The sequence below is a fragment of the Vanellus vanellus genome, assembly GCF_965231255.1.
Source record: "Vanellus vanellus genome assembly, chromosome: 5".
Lineage (NCBI taxonomy): Eukaryota > Metazoa > Chordata > Aves > Charadriiformes > Charadriidae > Vanellus > Vanellus vanellus.
In genome coordinates, this window is record NC_138910.1 from 53,867,980 (window position 1) to 53,885,220 (window position 17,241).

Genomic DNA, 17,241 nt, shown 5'->3' on the forward strand with positions numbered 1-17,241 from the left:
TAAAGGAAGTTATAAAAAAAAGATAACTGGGAGGAAACATCAGGGACCTGCACCCCAGGGGCACAGTACAGAAGGCAACTGCACAGAAAAGGGGAAAGATAATAGCTGTCTATCCAAATACTTCCCAAACAGAGGAAAAGCAAAATGAAAGGCAACCATGAGCTTCCACTTTCATATTCCCCTAGAGGAAGCTGTTTTAACTCTGCTATCTGGAGGCACAATAAGCCAAGTCATCCTTCAGCAGGTACCTGCACAGGTGTAGTTAAAACCAGGCAATATAGTAATTAACTTAAGACATTTTAATAGAATTCTCATGTTATAATAAGCCTGTTCCCTTCAGCATCTGACAGCTGACTCAAGAATACAGTAGAGTACCTGAAACACAGCAGATGGAATTTTCCCTTTTACGCGCATTTGCATTGTTCTCTGTGTGGAGAGGTGCGGCTGCGTATTTTTACGATGAAGTAATAAGAGTTCATGCTGCAAATCCAAGGAGTCTGCAACACTAAGACAGGGAATTGGTATATGTATTTGGGAGTTGCTGGCCCACCTCAGGAATGGTCAAGCTGCCTGCTGGGGTGACAAAAACATTAGCAGGACTGACAGGTACAGACATCCAACAATTCCTAGGACATCTGATCACAACTACTACAAGACAAGGGTGAGTCAAAGACTAGGCTGATAGGAAAACATTACTCACAACCCTGATATTATTACGTATTTTGGTAACTGGCAAGATTCCAACGACTGTGCACCTTCATGTTTTGTGACGCAGTTAAAAAAACCAACAGTTTAAAAGACAGGCTAGAAGGGACCTTTCCCTTTTTACCTGGTTTTCTGAGTTTCTAATCAGTAGTTCCCATGATAGAAGAGGAAAAACATCAGCTTACAGATTTGCTCATCTTCACAAGGCCCCACCCTGTTTCCAGTTAAATGAATGGAAAAGGATCCCACCAACTGCAACAGAAGTTGGACACGGACCCTGGAGACTGAGCTCAGAAGGGAAACTACCGTAGAGGGGAGGGCAAGGGGGCAGATTCCCCATGCTCACAAAAGAAAACACAAATCCACCTTATTTAAAACCAATTTTTTCCACCCTCACATTTATTTTTCCTAAAAAACAGTCTTTGCAAACAAATCTCATTTCTCCTTTCCAATTCAGAGGCGTTGCTTCACGTACTCCATGGCACATGAAGCAGAGAAAGTGTACCAGAAATCAGTCATATTTCCATAGGAAAAGTTGACTTATAACTTATGTCATCCTTGAAATGCTGACACAGGTTTGTAAGCAGCATTTGAACATCAAGTCCAAGGAATAACACTGTAGCCGTCTGAGCCCTGACATGTCATCTGTCAGCTCTAGCAGAGTAGAAGGCCCTCCTTTGCCACCAGGCGCTGGCGATGGATCTTATCCTGCTGTAGCTCCTCATGGTTTGGATGCCAGAGTTTCATGACAATTCTCTCAATGTTTAGAGCGTAGACAGTGTGCGCAGGAATAACTTCTTTGTGCACCTGGAGATACATATTAGAAAACAAGTTTCATGCTTTCATACGCATTTCCTCATATTGCTCATGGAAGAACCTCCCTCTACTACAGGGTGATCAGAGAGCCAGCTCTGCAGAGCAGAATGCAGGCTGTCACACGCAAGCAGAGCTGCAACTTGCCACACCATCCAGCACAGGACAATGCCATTTTGTAAGGGAGTGGCATGGTAAAGAAATCATCATTTTGCTCTTACAATGACAAACATCAAAATCTTTCAAACATCAATTCTATCCAACCAAATACATGAGACAAATGCTCAACTACAGTTCTTGCAATGAATGGTCTGCCTTGATTTCACAATAGCAGAGATCAAGGGGGAATTTCTCATAGCTAACTTTAGACATTCAAATTAGTCTGAATGTCCCCAGAGCTGCCCGAGAGGGAGGGAACCACAGGCATGCATCTCTACAGGAAGGTTCATCCAGCCTACCTTCGACATCTCCCCAGGGTGGTGGTGCTCATAGCTAACCCACTGCAGCAGCCTGCGTGCCAGGACCAAGTATTTCTCTAAGTACCCAGGTGGAACACGAGGAGCAAGGGACGTGCAAGTCATATTGCTGCACCGCTGCCAAAAATCTCAGTCCAGCTCAGTTCTGATATAGTCACTTCAGTCTTACTACAGAGGAATAGTTCACCCTTCTTATGTAGCTACAAGAACAGACAGGGATTTCCTCATCAACTCTCTGACCAAGGGGAGCAGAACAGGCATTAAGCCATGAGCTGACTGTATGTTAGCAGTTACCTAATAGCGGGAACAAATCAAAGCCAAAGAATTGTAAATTTGAGAGGGAAAGAAGGAAACAGACCGTAGGAAGAGAAATCAAGTCTCCCTCCATGCATGTCAACCAAATCCAAGACTGGTGGCTGGTACTCAGGACAGCGCTGCCTGTGACACGACAGCGTAACAGGAACAGCTTACCTGTAGTGCCTCAAAAAGGTCATACATGTTCACTGGTGGGAGGGATGCTGGTAAGGTGTCTCCAGAGCACGCGAGGAGTAGAGCCGCCTGCTGCTCAGCATCATCGGGCAGGGGCTGGGGAGCGAGACTCTGACCGGCAGAAGGCGTCGCACAGGTTGGAGGGCTGTAGACAGAGCAGGCAGTAAAACCTTCCAGTCAAGAAAACAGCACCACCTTTGGAAGTCACACAGGAGGGCTTGGCCCCAGGGTTTGCTTTTCTGTATCAGTTGACTTAACCCATATGTAAGTAACATTATTTCAGCTACAATTAAAATCTCTTTAAAATTCCAGTTTAATAAAAATAGTGCAAACCAACCCTCAACATACTTCAAACCTGCTTTGTAACTGATCTCAATTGGGCAGCTTGTTATTTACAGCCAATAGCTTCTACCCAGCATAAAACTTAAGGCACCCACAACATTAAATGGAAAGACTTTCGCTGTTAGGCAGAGTTGTTTGGAGTGGATTGCATTTGTAGTGCTATAATGAAATCTTGGCACACCCTCAACCCCCTGTCAACTGCTAGAAGCAGTCATAGACAAACATAACTGCCTTCTCATACACACACGCTACCAGATGCGCAGCAAAAGCTGTTTGACATTGAGACTCTGGAAAACAAGATTACCTTGAAGCTCTGCCAACTGAAAAGGCCTGCCAAGGAACCATGAATACATTTGGATGCAGGAAACAACAGAATGGCAGTGTCCCAGAGGTCTTCACTGACATTTGACTCCAGTGGCATAACAGCAGTTCCCCCACGAAGGTAAGGCTCTTCTGCCCAGAGGCAGTTTCCCCGAGAGCAGCAAAATTCCCCATGTCACTAACTACAGCTTCCAAAAAGCAATAATTACTCATATATTCAGAGGGCCAAGGGTCACTTTCATAAACTGATGGACAAGTACAGGCAAGGAAGAGAGACTTAACACTCTCCTGAAGTCCACTGCTGAGGAATCCCCATATTCTCCCTCCTTGTTTAGCTGTACAGTCCTCTGTACTGATACCTTCTTAGCATATGAAAGCTAAACACCATTATTAAGAGGTGCTACTAAGTAAAAAGAGAAACCAAACCATGCAGTAACTTTGGAACTAGCAAATTGCACTTGAAATCGGAAGCATGCTGAGAGCTCCTTACCACTCAATTAAATTGTTATAAGCAACAACACTGTTCTTCAGATATGGCTGAGGGTTAACATTGCTTCCAAAGGCATACTTGAAATGGCCATCTCTCAGACGATAGGCTTTCCGCCTGGATATCACAGATGTCAGAATATCCTTAAGATGGTTCTGCAATGAAAAACAATCTTATTACACATGCCGGTTTATTCGCCCTACCAAGCCACAGCTATGAGAAGTGCTTCACCAATTGGCAAGACAAAAGTAGTACTGCCATGACCACAAGGACCTAAAGATGTAAGGGAACGAAGATCTGGACAAGTTACAGTATGGTTTCACTATCTGATACAGCTGGATACAGAGAACATGGCACTGTGTGAGAATGCTGTATGCATTAGCCTGTGAACTCTACTTTAATATGTGATATGCCGCTTCAAATGTCAGAGAGGTTTCTTAAATGCTAGGAAATTCCCAACCCTGATCCCCTTGATAAAGAGTTAAGAGACTTCATAATTGGCTCTAGGTGTTACACTTGTACTGAAATACTGGCCCTAAAACTACAGCAAAAAACCACTCTTTTTCAGATGGTTCAGTTGCCTGGAAAGTGCTGGAGAAAACTGTCTGAGAAAACAGGCAGACAACTGCTTCTTAGTTTGCCCTCACTCCCAGATGTGGAATTCAGGATGGCCTCGACATCCTGACTCCAAAAAAAACATTCACACATCAACACTGCAAGTAATTAATGGCTGTATCATTCCTGGGATATGTCAGGTAACACACCACTGATGGCCAACACCAGAAGCAGCAGGCACTTCACCTGCAGATATTACCTGATTCTGTCACTTCACTTTCATGCCAGATACTTGCGCCTATAACAGATTATTTTGTATAGAACTGTTTAAACTGGAGCTCCCGTTCTGTCCCTGCTTTTAAGTGACAGGAACAGCACTTCCCAAAACAGCTACTTAAGCATGCTGGGAGTTCTTTATATGCAAGTACTTCAAAATTAACACTTGCAGGCAGAAATCCAAGACTTTACATCTGTGATGCCACACATCTGGAAGCCCTTTGATTCTCATCTTACTCCTCCCAAGGCAAATGGGCAATTAGAGAGGCAGGTTTCCTCTCCCCACTAAGGGCCCCCCCACTGCACACAGAGCCTTTTGCTGCTGGTATAATGAGACCACCACTGCTGCCCAGCCCAGTCTCACCTCCACAGCATAAACAACTGCTGTCACTGCCTCCTCTGTGACATTGTCTAGCCCGTGCTCGTACGCAGTTACGATCATCCTTCCTTCTAACTGGCCACGGGTAGGAAGCATCATGGTATGAGAACACAGCTTCAAATCGTCATCCTCCTGAGGATCCTTTGCCACAAATTGATGGGCTCCAGACAATGGATTCTGAGGCTGGAACCGGTGCTGTTATGAACACAACATTAGAGCATAAGATAAATACTCAGTCAGACCCTTTGGTTCATCTAGCCAAACATCCCTTCTCCAATTAGAAAGCAAACACCTACAAAAAAAATGTATCACAGTAGGGCAGGGACAGCCATGTTCCTCCCCAGAATACACTCCCAAACCACAACAATTTGGGACTGAAGAAGTTTCTGAGCCAGTGTTGGCATCCTTTTATTACACAGCCCATGAACTTTATTAAACAGCACCCTGAACCACCTAAACTGGGTATCCACAACATCCTGCAACAAAAAAATCCTGTAGTGTAACAATGTACCACATGAAGAGTCACCTCCTCTGGTTTGCTCTGTACTTCCCACCTGTTAGATTCATTTGATTCTCCTGAAAGTCTCAAATGTGGTCAGTCATTGTCCCTTTTATCTCTGTTCACGCTACCCAGGCCAGGACTTTCACATCTCTCAGCCACCTCCTTCTATGCTGAAGAGTTCTCATCTATTTAGTCATTTCTTGTACAGAAGGGTGGATTTTTTTCACTTACTAACTGTACAGTTTCCATCAAGATTAAAAACCATGATCCTGAGTGTATGGGATTCTTAAGCAATTCTTACATTTCTTTAAAGCTTTAAGTGCAGCAACTTAACCAAATTCCAGTTCTGCATTTCATATTCTAGTCTCCCCATGCACTCTCAGTACTCTAAGCAGAGCTCTGCTACTGAGCAGCCACTGATTCTGAAATGGATTATGGCTATTTTTAAGAACTCAGTTATTTAGAAAAAAAAACAAACATCACAGAACAGGAATTCATACCAGAAGGTGGCAACCCCCATTTCCCAGACCACATGTATTCCAGCATAATTCCCTTGAGGTGCTGGTGTCTAAAGCTCTGAGTGCTTACAGTGGCTCCTGGGAAGTCTCATTCCTGAGGTAAAAGGGGGGAAAAAAAAGCAGACAGGAACGATTGATTCTTGAGCCCAGACATGTGCTTGGCCCAGCCCCAAACCACAAGGGAACAACATGGCCCTGGCTCATCAAGTACTCCCACAAATCCTGCCCCTCCAAGCCACAAATCCGGTGACTCTGGAATGAAGATTGCCCCAAGACTCTTGCTGCATCAAGACAAACACATACTTTAAATACTAACAATGAATATACAGCAAAACGGATTTCTCACATCTTAGTTTCAAGAGAGGGAGGGGGGCTGCTTTATACAAAGGACAGTATGGCATTTAACTCAAAGTGAAAAACCAATCCACCCACTAATGATGTGAAAGCAGGTTTCCCTCCCTGTAATTCTAAAGACTTATGCTTTCATTACAGGAAAACTGCACGCCTGTATGCCTGGAAAAAAAAAAAAAAAAAAAAGACCTTTGAAATGTAAGCAACTCTTAAGAGGAATGTGGTTTGGGAGAGGAGAAGCCAACTGGAAAGAACCTTTGGTCATTCACAGCTGTTATTCTGACCAATGAGGGAAACATCAGGTAATATCAAGGCACTTCAAGTTCACACTACTTGTGAATTCCACTAGTAATAGACAAGCCCATTAACCATAACATACAGTACTTACTACAAAGCATTCCAGGAACATGTGCATAAACACACACTAGAAACATGGTGTAACATAGGGGTATCTGAGTATACCAAACTCCAAGACTTGCTTCTCAAACTCTCCTCGCTACTGAAAAGTTAGAGTGAAGTTTTAAAACAAAAAGATAACACAGACTGACATCAGAATGGCAGCTGGTCACAGCTGTGAACACTGCAAAATATTTCAGCAGTTTCCAAATACAATGAGCCTTCAGCTGGACTTACATCCCTTTGAAAGACAAGTCTCTGAAGCATACACATATGATGCCTAATTCTAGTCCCTAGAAGCATGGTATGCACTTTGGCTGACCCAAGCTAACTTCTCACAGCATAAGTGCATGAGGTTTCATAAGCCCACCTTTCTCCCCTATCCCCAGCCATACGGCTGCCCTTTCTTTCTTTGCACTGGCCTTGGCATTCGTCCAACCGCAAGGAATGTGGATCCAGCTGAATAAACCAGCAAGAAAAACTTACGGTTTGGGATCTTTTTGCTTGGTTAATTTTCTGCCTAGTCAGAGAACTCAGCCGGATCACGATGTGCTCAGACGCTTGATAAATGTGACTCAGTAAAATACAGACAATCTCCCTTTCAACAAACTGTTAATTCAGTTTGAACAGTTCTTATCAAATCACATCTGTGGAAGACAGTGCCCCATCTCGATCCTTTCACACCAGGCCTTGCCCTGCCACTGGTCTGGCAGCACAGTAACAACTGTAGAACAGACCTGTGACAGTACCAGATGGATACACAGAGCCTTCGCTGCAAAATTAACTCAGTCTCATGTGCCTCTCCACCATGTACCAGAAGACAGCAAAGTATTTTCAATTCAGACACAACCTGACCCTCTAAAAACATTCCACCCAAGAAACATCTTACTTCTAACACTTTGGATTGTAGAGTTCTGCAGAAGGGATTCTACAATCATGGAATTCTGCCTGTCTGACTGAATAAATAGGAAGTCACTTTTGCTTCAAGAATTCAGATGTGTGAAGCTGATTCCTGGAATACAACTTTGACATTTAGGTGTGATTCAACGGATTCTCCAGTGTTTAATAAAGCCAGGTCACACTGTAGCCTTTCTCCCAAGAGATTTCCATGAGAGGCAGCAGCTACTAACCCCAGCTTCTGCCCCAATCCAGAACTCAAAGCAAATATAACATACATCATTGCATGTGATAAACTTTCATCATCCCTCATAGTAACAAAAACTGCACGCTATGCAGAGCTCTTCAGCCCCAACAGACTGTCAGAGTCATGACCATTTGACCATGTACACTTACATCAAACTTTTGACGAACCGAAGAAATCTTTTTCTTTCCTTTGGGTTTTCCAGGTTTAGTTGCAGAGCCACCTGGCCATGGTAGAGATCCAGCACCTTCTACAAATTGAAGAGGAAAAAGAAAACAACACAACCCACTCGATAGGTGTTGCTGATTTAGGGCCAGGATGAAACTGTCCACACAGGAGAACCCTTAATGTTTGGCTCCTGGCTAAGCCTTAACCCAAAACCAACAGCCATGGCCCAGAGGAAGGGCTTCTCAGGGGAGAACACTTTTGGTAGCCCTTGCCTTCCTTTGTCAGACCCCTGCCAGCATGACTAACTCGTGACCCATTACTTCAGTAGAAATTTCTGTCTGCACACCACACAAAAGCCCATGGCAGAAGGGGAGAGATGAGCACAGCCTCCAAGGAAAGCCACAAGGAAGGAACAAGCCATTTGTTCCATCAGGAAGATGACGGGACCTGGCCCAGAAGGGTATTCTCCTCCCACCAACTCCCGGATCAGGTCAGATGCTAACCAGCAGGATCAAGCAATCTGACTCACTACACCTGCCTCATCAGCTTTAGCAAGCTTTTTCTTGGAACACTATTAAACATCACGGCTGATCGTTCTTGTCACACTGAGGGAAAAGGAGAGGGGGGGAAGGGAAGAACTGCAAAGGCCGCTGAGCCCAGGAGCAGGACAACACCAACATGAGTAGTGAGCTTGTGACTGACCAGAACTGGCAAGCAGCTGAAAAAGAGATTACCGTGTAGTACCAACAAGTGCATACATTTGGTCAAATCACCTTAAGGATACTGCTCAAAAGTCCACCGTACGCTGTTCAACAGCTACACCTACAGTACACCAAACCACATCCTTGTAATCATACAGCTCTTGGCAAGGACAGCCAGGCAGATTTCCCGCGGACTGATTTACAGTATCTGTGCACAATTCCTTCAGGTACATCGGGGCTTAAGACAACATTGCACTGGATGCATATGCGCTTGCTGACAGTCAACAAGCAGTGCAACCCAAAGACTGGACAGCCCTCTTGTGGCTACAGAGGCAACCTCTGCTTTGTGTCACTGGTATCCTCCTCCCTTGGTTTTGCACAGCAAGGGAGCATGCCAGCACCCTTCGTCCTTTGGAGCAGAACAGTGCCCTGTGCTGGGGTCCCTGCCCACCTCCAGGGAGGTTGGACAACTCCACTCTAAAGATACTTTAGTCACCTCCAAAATGGAGGCTGGAGCCGTGCTGCCAGACAGTGCTGACAGCGTGGCAACCTCTCAGATGTTCCCTGGCCACACCTGAATCATCATTTGCCATTTCCTCTAGACACAGACAAGAAGTTACAGCAGCCATCCCACAACTCACCATCTACAACTTGACCAGAATCAGGCACATTCACCAAGTACTGACAAACAACCTGTTCTGGTTCTGTCCTGTTACCACATGCTGCCACGGCTCAACACCAGCGTCACACCAACCAGCATGTTTATGTCCAGCTCTCACAACTGTGTTTAATTTGCTGTAATCAGGAATTCATAAATACAGTTTATTATAGTCCTGTTTATAGGGAAAAAGGCTGGCTAGAAGTCCTTGGCTACATGGAGCTTCCCACTTTCATGGCTGGAGCATGAGCACATGGAAAAAAAACCTTCTAAAACGTGAGTTTAAGGATCAGGCTAAACCAGAGAATTCAGGTGAAGTTTATGAATGGTCAGCTGCTAAGAAGGGGTTAGAAACAACCTACACACACAGATGGCATATTGTCCCTATAAAAAAAAAATTAAGAAGTTTAGCTACATCCTATTAGTGACATGAAAACCAATAGTCTACAACAAACCCTGTTGTCAAAATCCACCAGTTAATTATAGGAAATTAAAAGATAGTAAGTAAACCTTCTTCAAAAATCACAAAGCTGGTGTCACTACTCATCACTACAACATTGCAATAGAAGCCTAACAAGGGGGTGTGGGAAAGCATCGTGGACACTCACCAAGGACCACTCTTGCCCTTCATCCAGATCTCAGCACTTACATCTGAGAAACTAGGAATATAATGCTACTTCTCTCACAGGATGTTTTGCTCATTACAGATGAGTCCTTTCCTCCTCTTCCTCCCCTCCATACCAGGTCAGACCCCTTCTAGGCAAGGGGAAATAGGTGTGTTAAAGGCAGACACAAAAGTTACCTGGCCCATTTCAAAGCTTTCAATAAAAGCACATCTCTCTAGCTTGTAATGTCACCCCATCCCATGGCCTTCCTCCTTGTCAGAAATCTCATACAGGTCCTTCGCAGCCTCAGTTCTGGAAGTATCCTTAGTTAAATGTGTGACTGGGTGACACAGATGGAGAAAGTGGAACAGACAGAGACAGAAAAAGTAAACAGTGCCCTTTTATCTGACAATCTATTACAGATGAACAGGTTATAGCAGAGTCCAAATTTTAAAAATGCCTTATTTAAAAAAAATAAGGTAGTAACTTTTAAACTAAATGGCAACTAAATTTTTAGGCTTTGACAGCAGACCCCAAAAGATGCAACTTAATTGAACTTTAACAAAAACTTAGCCAGACTTATCTTAGAACAAGGGAAAGGTGAGATACTATCTCCTATTCCCCATTATAATGAACCCAGAGCAGATTTTTTTTTTTTTTGGCTCCTTTTCCAGGTTTTCATATTACCAAGCCTGACTTGCATGATATGAAGAAAGCAAAATTTCCCTCTAGTATTCTAAGAAAACCGGTACTTGCCTTCCTGGCCACAAATGACAAGGCTAGGGTGGCTCAGGCGTGACACTTCAGAGATGTTAGCAGTTTTTATTTAATCTTGCTAGCAAGAGAATTAGATGGTCACAAGCCACAGCAATGGCTGCTGATACGCCTTCAAAGATGAGCGACAGATAAGAATGAGCTGCCTCATCTCTGTGCAGTGGTAGCACCAGCCGGTCCAGACGGAGCATGTCAGGTTTTCCTGATGTGCTGCACCAGCACTGCGCAGAGGGAAAAAAGGAAGATACAAACAGAGAAAGCCATGACAGAGAAAAGCAGCCAGGCTCAGGAAACATGCATTTTCCCACCCTCTTTTATTTGACCTTCAGTATTTTTTATCTCCCTGCAGGGACAAGAGTTTAGCCAAATATATTCTGATGACACTCCTCTGTCAATGCCTCACACTCCCATTTTCTTCCTTCTCCTCCCTTCCAAGCTCTCTGGCGAGAAGTGGAACACGAGCAGCCTGAGCCCATCTCACAGTTGGCAGCCCTTCAAGCAAAGCCTGTGGGCAACCCTGATATAATAAAGTGCTCCTGCTACCCCAGCGAGAGTTATAATCCGCTGAACCATCTCTCAGTTGGCTCCACATTACTAGTAAATAAATTAAATCCTTACACCACTAACTCAAGCTCTTGCAATTGTCTCAGTTTTATTGTTAACATTTAGCTAAGGAGGGAGGTAAGAGTTCAAGTGAGGCACATATTAACTCAAGAAACCTTGCTAACTTGATTGCTTGCAATTGTCCAACAAACAAGATAAGCTTAGTGAGCAAGACCATGCAAGGTTAAGAAAGGCTTTAAACTGGAGTTCCTCCTAATGGAATTTTTGGGGGAAGAAAAACCCCAGACATAAAAATTCAGAAAAGCACTTCTGAAAATATTGGTAAGAAGACAATAGCAAAGAAAACTATTTTCTTGTAACGGGTAGTGTGCCACACCACTTGGTCTGGTATAGCCAACCTAAACCTAACATTAAGTCACTCTCTAGTATTTTGGATAGCATGTTTCTGGGAAGTTCCTCTCTTCAGGCACTTTCACAGCTTCCCAGTTATCATAGAATGGTTTAGGTTGGAAAGGACCTTGAAGATCATCGAGTTCCAACCCCCCTGCCATAGACAGGGACACCTCCCACTAGACCAGGTTGCCCGAGACCACGTCCAGCCTGGCCTTGAACACCTCCAGAGATGGGGCCTCAACCTCTCCGGGCAACCTGTTCCAGTGCCTTACCACCCTCAAAGTGAAAAATTTCTTCCTAATGTTTAATCTAAAACTGCCCTCTTCCAGTTGAAAACCATTCCCCCTCATCCTATCACTACATGCCCTAGTAAAAAGTCCTTCCCCGGGTCTCCTGTAGACCCCCTTTAGGTACTGGAAGGCCGCAATAAGATCTCCCTGGAGCCTTCTCTTCTCCAGGCTGAACAGCCCCAACTCTTTCAGCCTCTCTTCATAGGGGAGGTGCTCCAGCCTTTGAATCATCCCCGTGGCTCTCCTCTGGACATGCTCCAGCAGGTCCATGTCCTTCTTATGTTGGGGACTCCAGAGCTGGATGCAGTACTCCAGGTGGGGTCTCACAAGAGTGGAGTAGAGGGGCAGAATCACCTCCTTTGACCTGCTGGCCATACTTCTGATGCAGCCCAGGATACGATTGGCCTTCTGGGCTGCAATCGCACATTGCTGGCTCATGTTGAGCTTCTCGTCAATCAGCACCCCCAGGTCCTTCTCCTCGGGGCTGCTCTCCAGCCATTCCCTGCCGAGCCTGTATTTGTGCTTGTGATTGTCCCAACACAGATGTAAGACCTTGCACTTGGCCTTGTTGAACTGCATGAGTTTGGCTTGGGCCCACCTCTCCAGCCTGTCCACGTCCCTCTGGATGGCATCCCTCCCCTCCAGCATGTCTACCTCGCCAAATAGCTTGGTATCATCGGCAAACTTGAGGGTGCACTCGACCCCACTGTCCAGGTCGCCAACAAAGATGTTGAACAGTACAGGTCCCAGTACCAACCCCTGAGGAATGCCACTTGTCACTGCTCTCCACTCGGACATCGAGCCGTTGGCTGCAACTCTTTGAGTGTGACCGTCCAGCCAGTTCTTTAACCACTGAGTGGTCCATTTGTTGAATCCATGTCTCTTCAATTTAGAGACCAGGATATCGTGTGGGACAGTATCAAACACTTTGCACAAGTCCAGGAAGATGATGGTTATGATAAGTCCAGGTTATGTTACAGCTGGGTGCCACTCCAGTATTTATGGATGCCTTTACAAGCACAGCTACCAGAGGGAACAATGTCACCCATTTTTAAAAAGAGCAGAGAAGTCAGATTTAGGATTGCTCAGGATCCTCCTGTGCCCTCAGTGACAGCTCAGCACGATTTAAAGCAATTGGCCATTCTTCACATCAGAATAGACATGAGCCTTCCTCCCTCTCCACTGAGCCCTAAATATCCTACGCCACACAGGCTATTGAACTGAGATTTGAAGTTTGCCTGACCAACAGCCTAAACAGATGAGAGGGGGAAGTGGAAAGCATTCTCACAAAGGGTCACATTCACCTAGTGTGCCTTTATAAGCCCAGGTGGAATCACTATTACCCAAGACAGCAAAATTTGAATCAGATGGGTTTGTTTGCACAGTTCAACATGTGTTACAATCACTCCTTAAAAATACCTTCCCTGAGGCTTCCTATTCCAAATGCCACAATATCAAGTACACTTTTAACACTGATCACACCATTTTTTTAAAAAATACAAACTGGCATTTTAAAGATTTTTTTTTTTTTCCCCGCCTTGTCTCTCTCACACGAAGGTGGAAAGTACACGCATCAGTAAGCCTTGTGATGGCGTGCCATCAAGGACACTTCTTTAAAGTTACACGTTTCCACGAAACACGAAGTCAACACCGCCTACCCAAAAGACAGTGGAGGAGACAAAAGCCTGTTAGCTTTCCATTCTTACACGGGGACAAAAAGAGAAAAAAAGAAAACAAAAATGTAGCTGTCAGATGTCAGACTGGCATCTAGGGGGGAGAAAAAGAAATCGGGACATAACATCTAGTATTGCACTCATACTGCACTTTTCTGGGCTTGCATGTACAATCTGCTACCCTACACAGCAGACTGGCAAGTAAAATGTACGTGCGATAGATCTACCAGTCAGTAGCCCACAAAGAGGTATCTCAGTACAGATTAGCTCTGAAATCCTTGGGAGATTCTGCATTGATCTGAGTAGAACAAAACACAGAGGCTAGAAGGGACTAGGCAGCATGTACTGCTAATTGCGGCGGACTAAACCACGTTTTTAAGAACACACACATGATTAAACTGAATTTTTTTCAAGCTGGCTTGTGCAGATCTGTGGACAGAGCCAACAAAAGCCTGTCTGAAAGCACTACAGGTGACCAGCTGGTCAGCACTTGGCAAGGTAGCTGGGTCAGCTAGCACTCCGTTACATGCTGTCACCTATCTGCCGAAGCACTACAAAGAAGGGTTCTTTAAGGGCCCTTCAAGAGAGTAAGCTTAAATGGGACAAGAGGAAAAGTGACCAGACAAAGGGACAAATTAAATTCAATACAGTTAAGCATAGAGTGGCGCGCACAGGAATGAACCACCCCAACTTTAGCCACATAGCGACAGGCTCTAACCTGACTACTGCCACTCAGAAGCAAAATCTCTGGGCTGCAACCTCTTTCAACACTCACATCAGCCCAGTGCTGAGCTCAGAGAACACAGACACTCTCTCCCTCCCCCTCCTAATTTAGACTCAGCTACTTCAGGTAGTACTCACAGGGGAATCACTGTTCTTGTGCTTTCTTTTTGTGGTCAGGTGTAAGTACTTAAAGTTAAAAGCAACAGGCAGCAACATTTAGACATAAATCTTCTGAATTACATGAATGCAGACCACTAAAGAGGACAAGTCTGGGACTCAAAGGGTGTTTGTAAAGAGCAAACAAAGCACATTTGGAGGTGGGGGAGGTTAGTATTTAAATAGCACAGCTGGTATAGTTAAAGACCAGCTATGACACACAAAGCTGCAGGCAATCCATAAATTTTGCATTTTTTCCTTCCTCCAGCTACATCACGAACTCTAATAACAGGTATTCTCTTATCACAAATAAACTCATCTCAGGTCTCAGCCCATCAGAGCTATAACAATTTCCTCTCCCTTACTACACAGCAGTTTCATATCTTGAACTGCAGCTCAATTATCCTTTTCTCAGATCTCTGGATTGAGAGCTCTTTTGAAGACCAAACAAAACATATCTTGTGCAACCCTGACCGCAGCCATTCTAAATGCTTACAAAGTTAAAAGGTTAACTACCTGCAGAAGGTTGGGTTAATTTGCCATAGCTCAATCAAGACTCAAGAAGCATTCATGGTAAGCATTTTTCTATCAGACAATCAGACACATACTTGATTTCAAGATCAGTCTGGAAAATCCAGCTCCCAAAAATGATATCCCCAGCAGAGAGAAGAACAAAGAGCATCACCAAATCACGAAGAGAGGAATCAGTAAGCAAAGCAGATCAAAGGCAAAGCAGCATCTCTTTACACTTCAGCTCACAGTGCACACCCAATCCAAAAATCAAATCAGCTCATCACACACAGCAATCCAGAGTTAGCCTCTTATCAAGCACACATAGCTTATTTATAAAAAGCCTCTCTGCTGAAATCAGCTAGATCACTACTTTGCTACTCTTTTGCCTGTGTGGCACAAAGAACATGAATATTAAAGCCCAGACAATTGGAGTCCTTTGTACAAAACCTACTGAATACACACATGGCAAAGGTTTGCTAACCAGTTGTTTTTAACAAGGCTTCTTGGGACTTACCTGGTGCAGAAACCAAGATCTGGCATCGGGTAAGAATAGCCAAGAGGAAATCGTTGTGAGAGTGGACTGTGTAAAGACAGACAGTTCATTAGCAACATGTCAGTGCCCAGAGGCACCCCCTCAAAGCGATCTTGAAATAGCTCACTATGCCTTTCCACTGCCATGCTTTCCCCACATGCTTAGCTACACAGGCACAACTATTGACAGTTTTCTTCTCCTGGACCCAGAATCTGCTACTACCACACTAACAAAAAGGATACTACACCTGGCACTGAAACAACTTAGGTCATTCGTAGTGTGCCATACACAGGAATCCAGCCCTACTGCATGCAACGTGAAATATCTGGTGTATTCTGCCAGCAAGAGGAGGATCAGCTGTCCCTCTTTCCACACAGACTTCTGGCAGCAGGACTTTTGGCTTTGCTAGAAAAGGACCAGTAAGAACCAGGCCCAGGAAGGTGAAGTTAAGTTAAATAGTTTCTAGATAAAACGCAACTTCCTCACAGACGGGTTATTGAAACACAGAGCATGGGCAAAGACAAACTTCACAAGCAGGGTCAGAGGACTGCAGGATCCTCTTTGGCCTTTGAACACAAGCACTGACAAATTCCCTGCCCCTCCCCACAGGGATCGCAAAGGTGGAAGTCAGGAGCCCCCACAACGCTCTCAGCAATGCCCACCAATGTTTGCAGACCCACACTGAGGTGAGAACAAGAGTCTCACCCTTCAATGCTCCCACCTGCCACCCCCAAAGGCCAGGATGGGGACCTGCCTGTTGCATAATTGTCTAGATGAACTCAGGGATTCTCTCCCCCACTTCAACCACAACACCAGTTCAGCCCCAACCACAGGAGAGTGCAGTATGGAAAGGACTAGGTCTCTATGGTGACGTAAGAAAAACTCTCCTTGGTTGCCAGGACAACATATTTTACCTGTTTACTGTATTTACACAAGGCAAAAGTGCCTGTCAGTGCTGGGACCACAAGGGGACTTCTCCCTGAAGTCAAGGGCGCCTCCCAGCTTTTTAAGCCCACTGCTACCCCAGCCCTGGCCATTCTTATTTCCCTTACAGCAATTTCCCTGTTCAGGAAACACTGTGCAGCAGGGAGGAGCTCCCTCCAGGCTTGGCAAAAGCAAGGCAGCAGTAGAGCCCGCAGGAAAACAAACACAAGACGGCTTTTTATTTACCATTGTCTTGCGTGAGAAGCCTGCGTGCTTCCAGGTCAAACTCCTCCTTACTGATCTTTTGCTTGAACCAGAGCTTCAAGTTGGCCCAGTACCTAGGGAAGAGCAGGGAAGGTGCAGACAACAAACGAAAACGGTTGTTCCTAAACCCACTGCTTCCCCCCACCAGCGCAAAGCAGCCCGCGGCCAGGCCAGCGCTGAAGCTCCCGCACAGACATGGTACACAGGCCCCGCAGCACCCAGACCCAGCCAGCGCCGCCCTCTCAGGCCCTGCCCAGCCCAGCGGGACGCCCCCACCGCGACTCGGCCTGGCCTAGCCTCACCCCGCCCCAGCCCGCCGCACTCACTGCTTCACGTTCTCGCCCAGCGCCTCGCTCAGGCTCTTCTTGGCCGCCTCCAGCTCGCTCACGTACGTCGCCATCACCAACACCACCGAAGAGAAAGAAGAACAACGAAACAAGACAACCTCCCTCTCCCCCCGCCGCAAAGTGCGGCAGCAGCCGTAAAGCGCGGCGGCCGCCCGTCACGTGACAGCCCGCTGGGCCCCGCCGCCCGCCACGTGACAGCCCGCTG

The 17,241-nt window shown here is 45.5% G+C and overlaps 1 protein-coding gene and 1 long non-coding RNA gene across 2 annotated transcripts; one reads left to right on the top strand and one right to left on the bottom strand.

The window, feature by feature from the left end:
• Window positions 1–1,081: 1,081 nt before the first annotated feature.
• On the bottom strand, window positions 1,082–17,164 carry TADA1 (transcriptional adaptor 1). The gene is made up of 8 exons (XM_082483763.1): window positions 17,016–17,164; window positions 16,672–16,763; window positions 15,484–15,549; window positions 7,904–8,001; window positions 4,829–5,038; window positions 3,637–3,788; window positions 2,466–2,628; window positions 1,082–1,512 (listed from the first exon to the last, which is right to left on the bottom strand). The coding sequence occupies exons 1-8, from the start codon at window positions 17,087–17,089 to the stop codon at window positions 1,360–1,362; spliced, it is 1,008 nt and encodes a 335-aa protein (XP_082339889.1). The 5' UTR covers window positions 17,090–17,164; the 3' UTR covers window positions 1,082–1,359.
• On the top strand, window positions 3,253–11,251 carry LOC309672298. The gene is made up of 3 exons (XR_014269231.1): window positions 3,253–3,267; window positions 6,356–6,516; window positions 11,007–11,251. It is a non-coding gene; the product is annotated as an uncharacterized lncRNA (long non-coding RNA).
• Window positions 17,165–17,241: the final 77 nt, after the last annotated feature.

Bases quoted from the DNA above. Each gene is read 5' to 3' on its own strand.
- TADA1 (XM_082483763.1), bottom strand. From the start codon at position 17,089: ATGGCGACGTACGTGAGCGAGCTGGAGGCGGCCAAGAAGAGCCTGAGC. The intron at 8,002-15,483 runs GTAAGTCCCAAG...TTCAATTTGTAG, and splicing joins GATCTTGGTTTCTGCACCAG to AAGGTGCTGGATCTCTACCA. The intron at 5,039-7,903 runs GTAAGTGTACAT...TGTTCATAACAG, and splicing joins CGGTTCGTCAAAAGTTTGAT to CACCGGTTCCAGCCTCAGAA.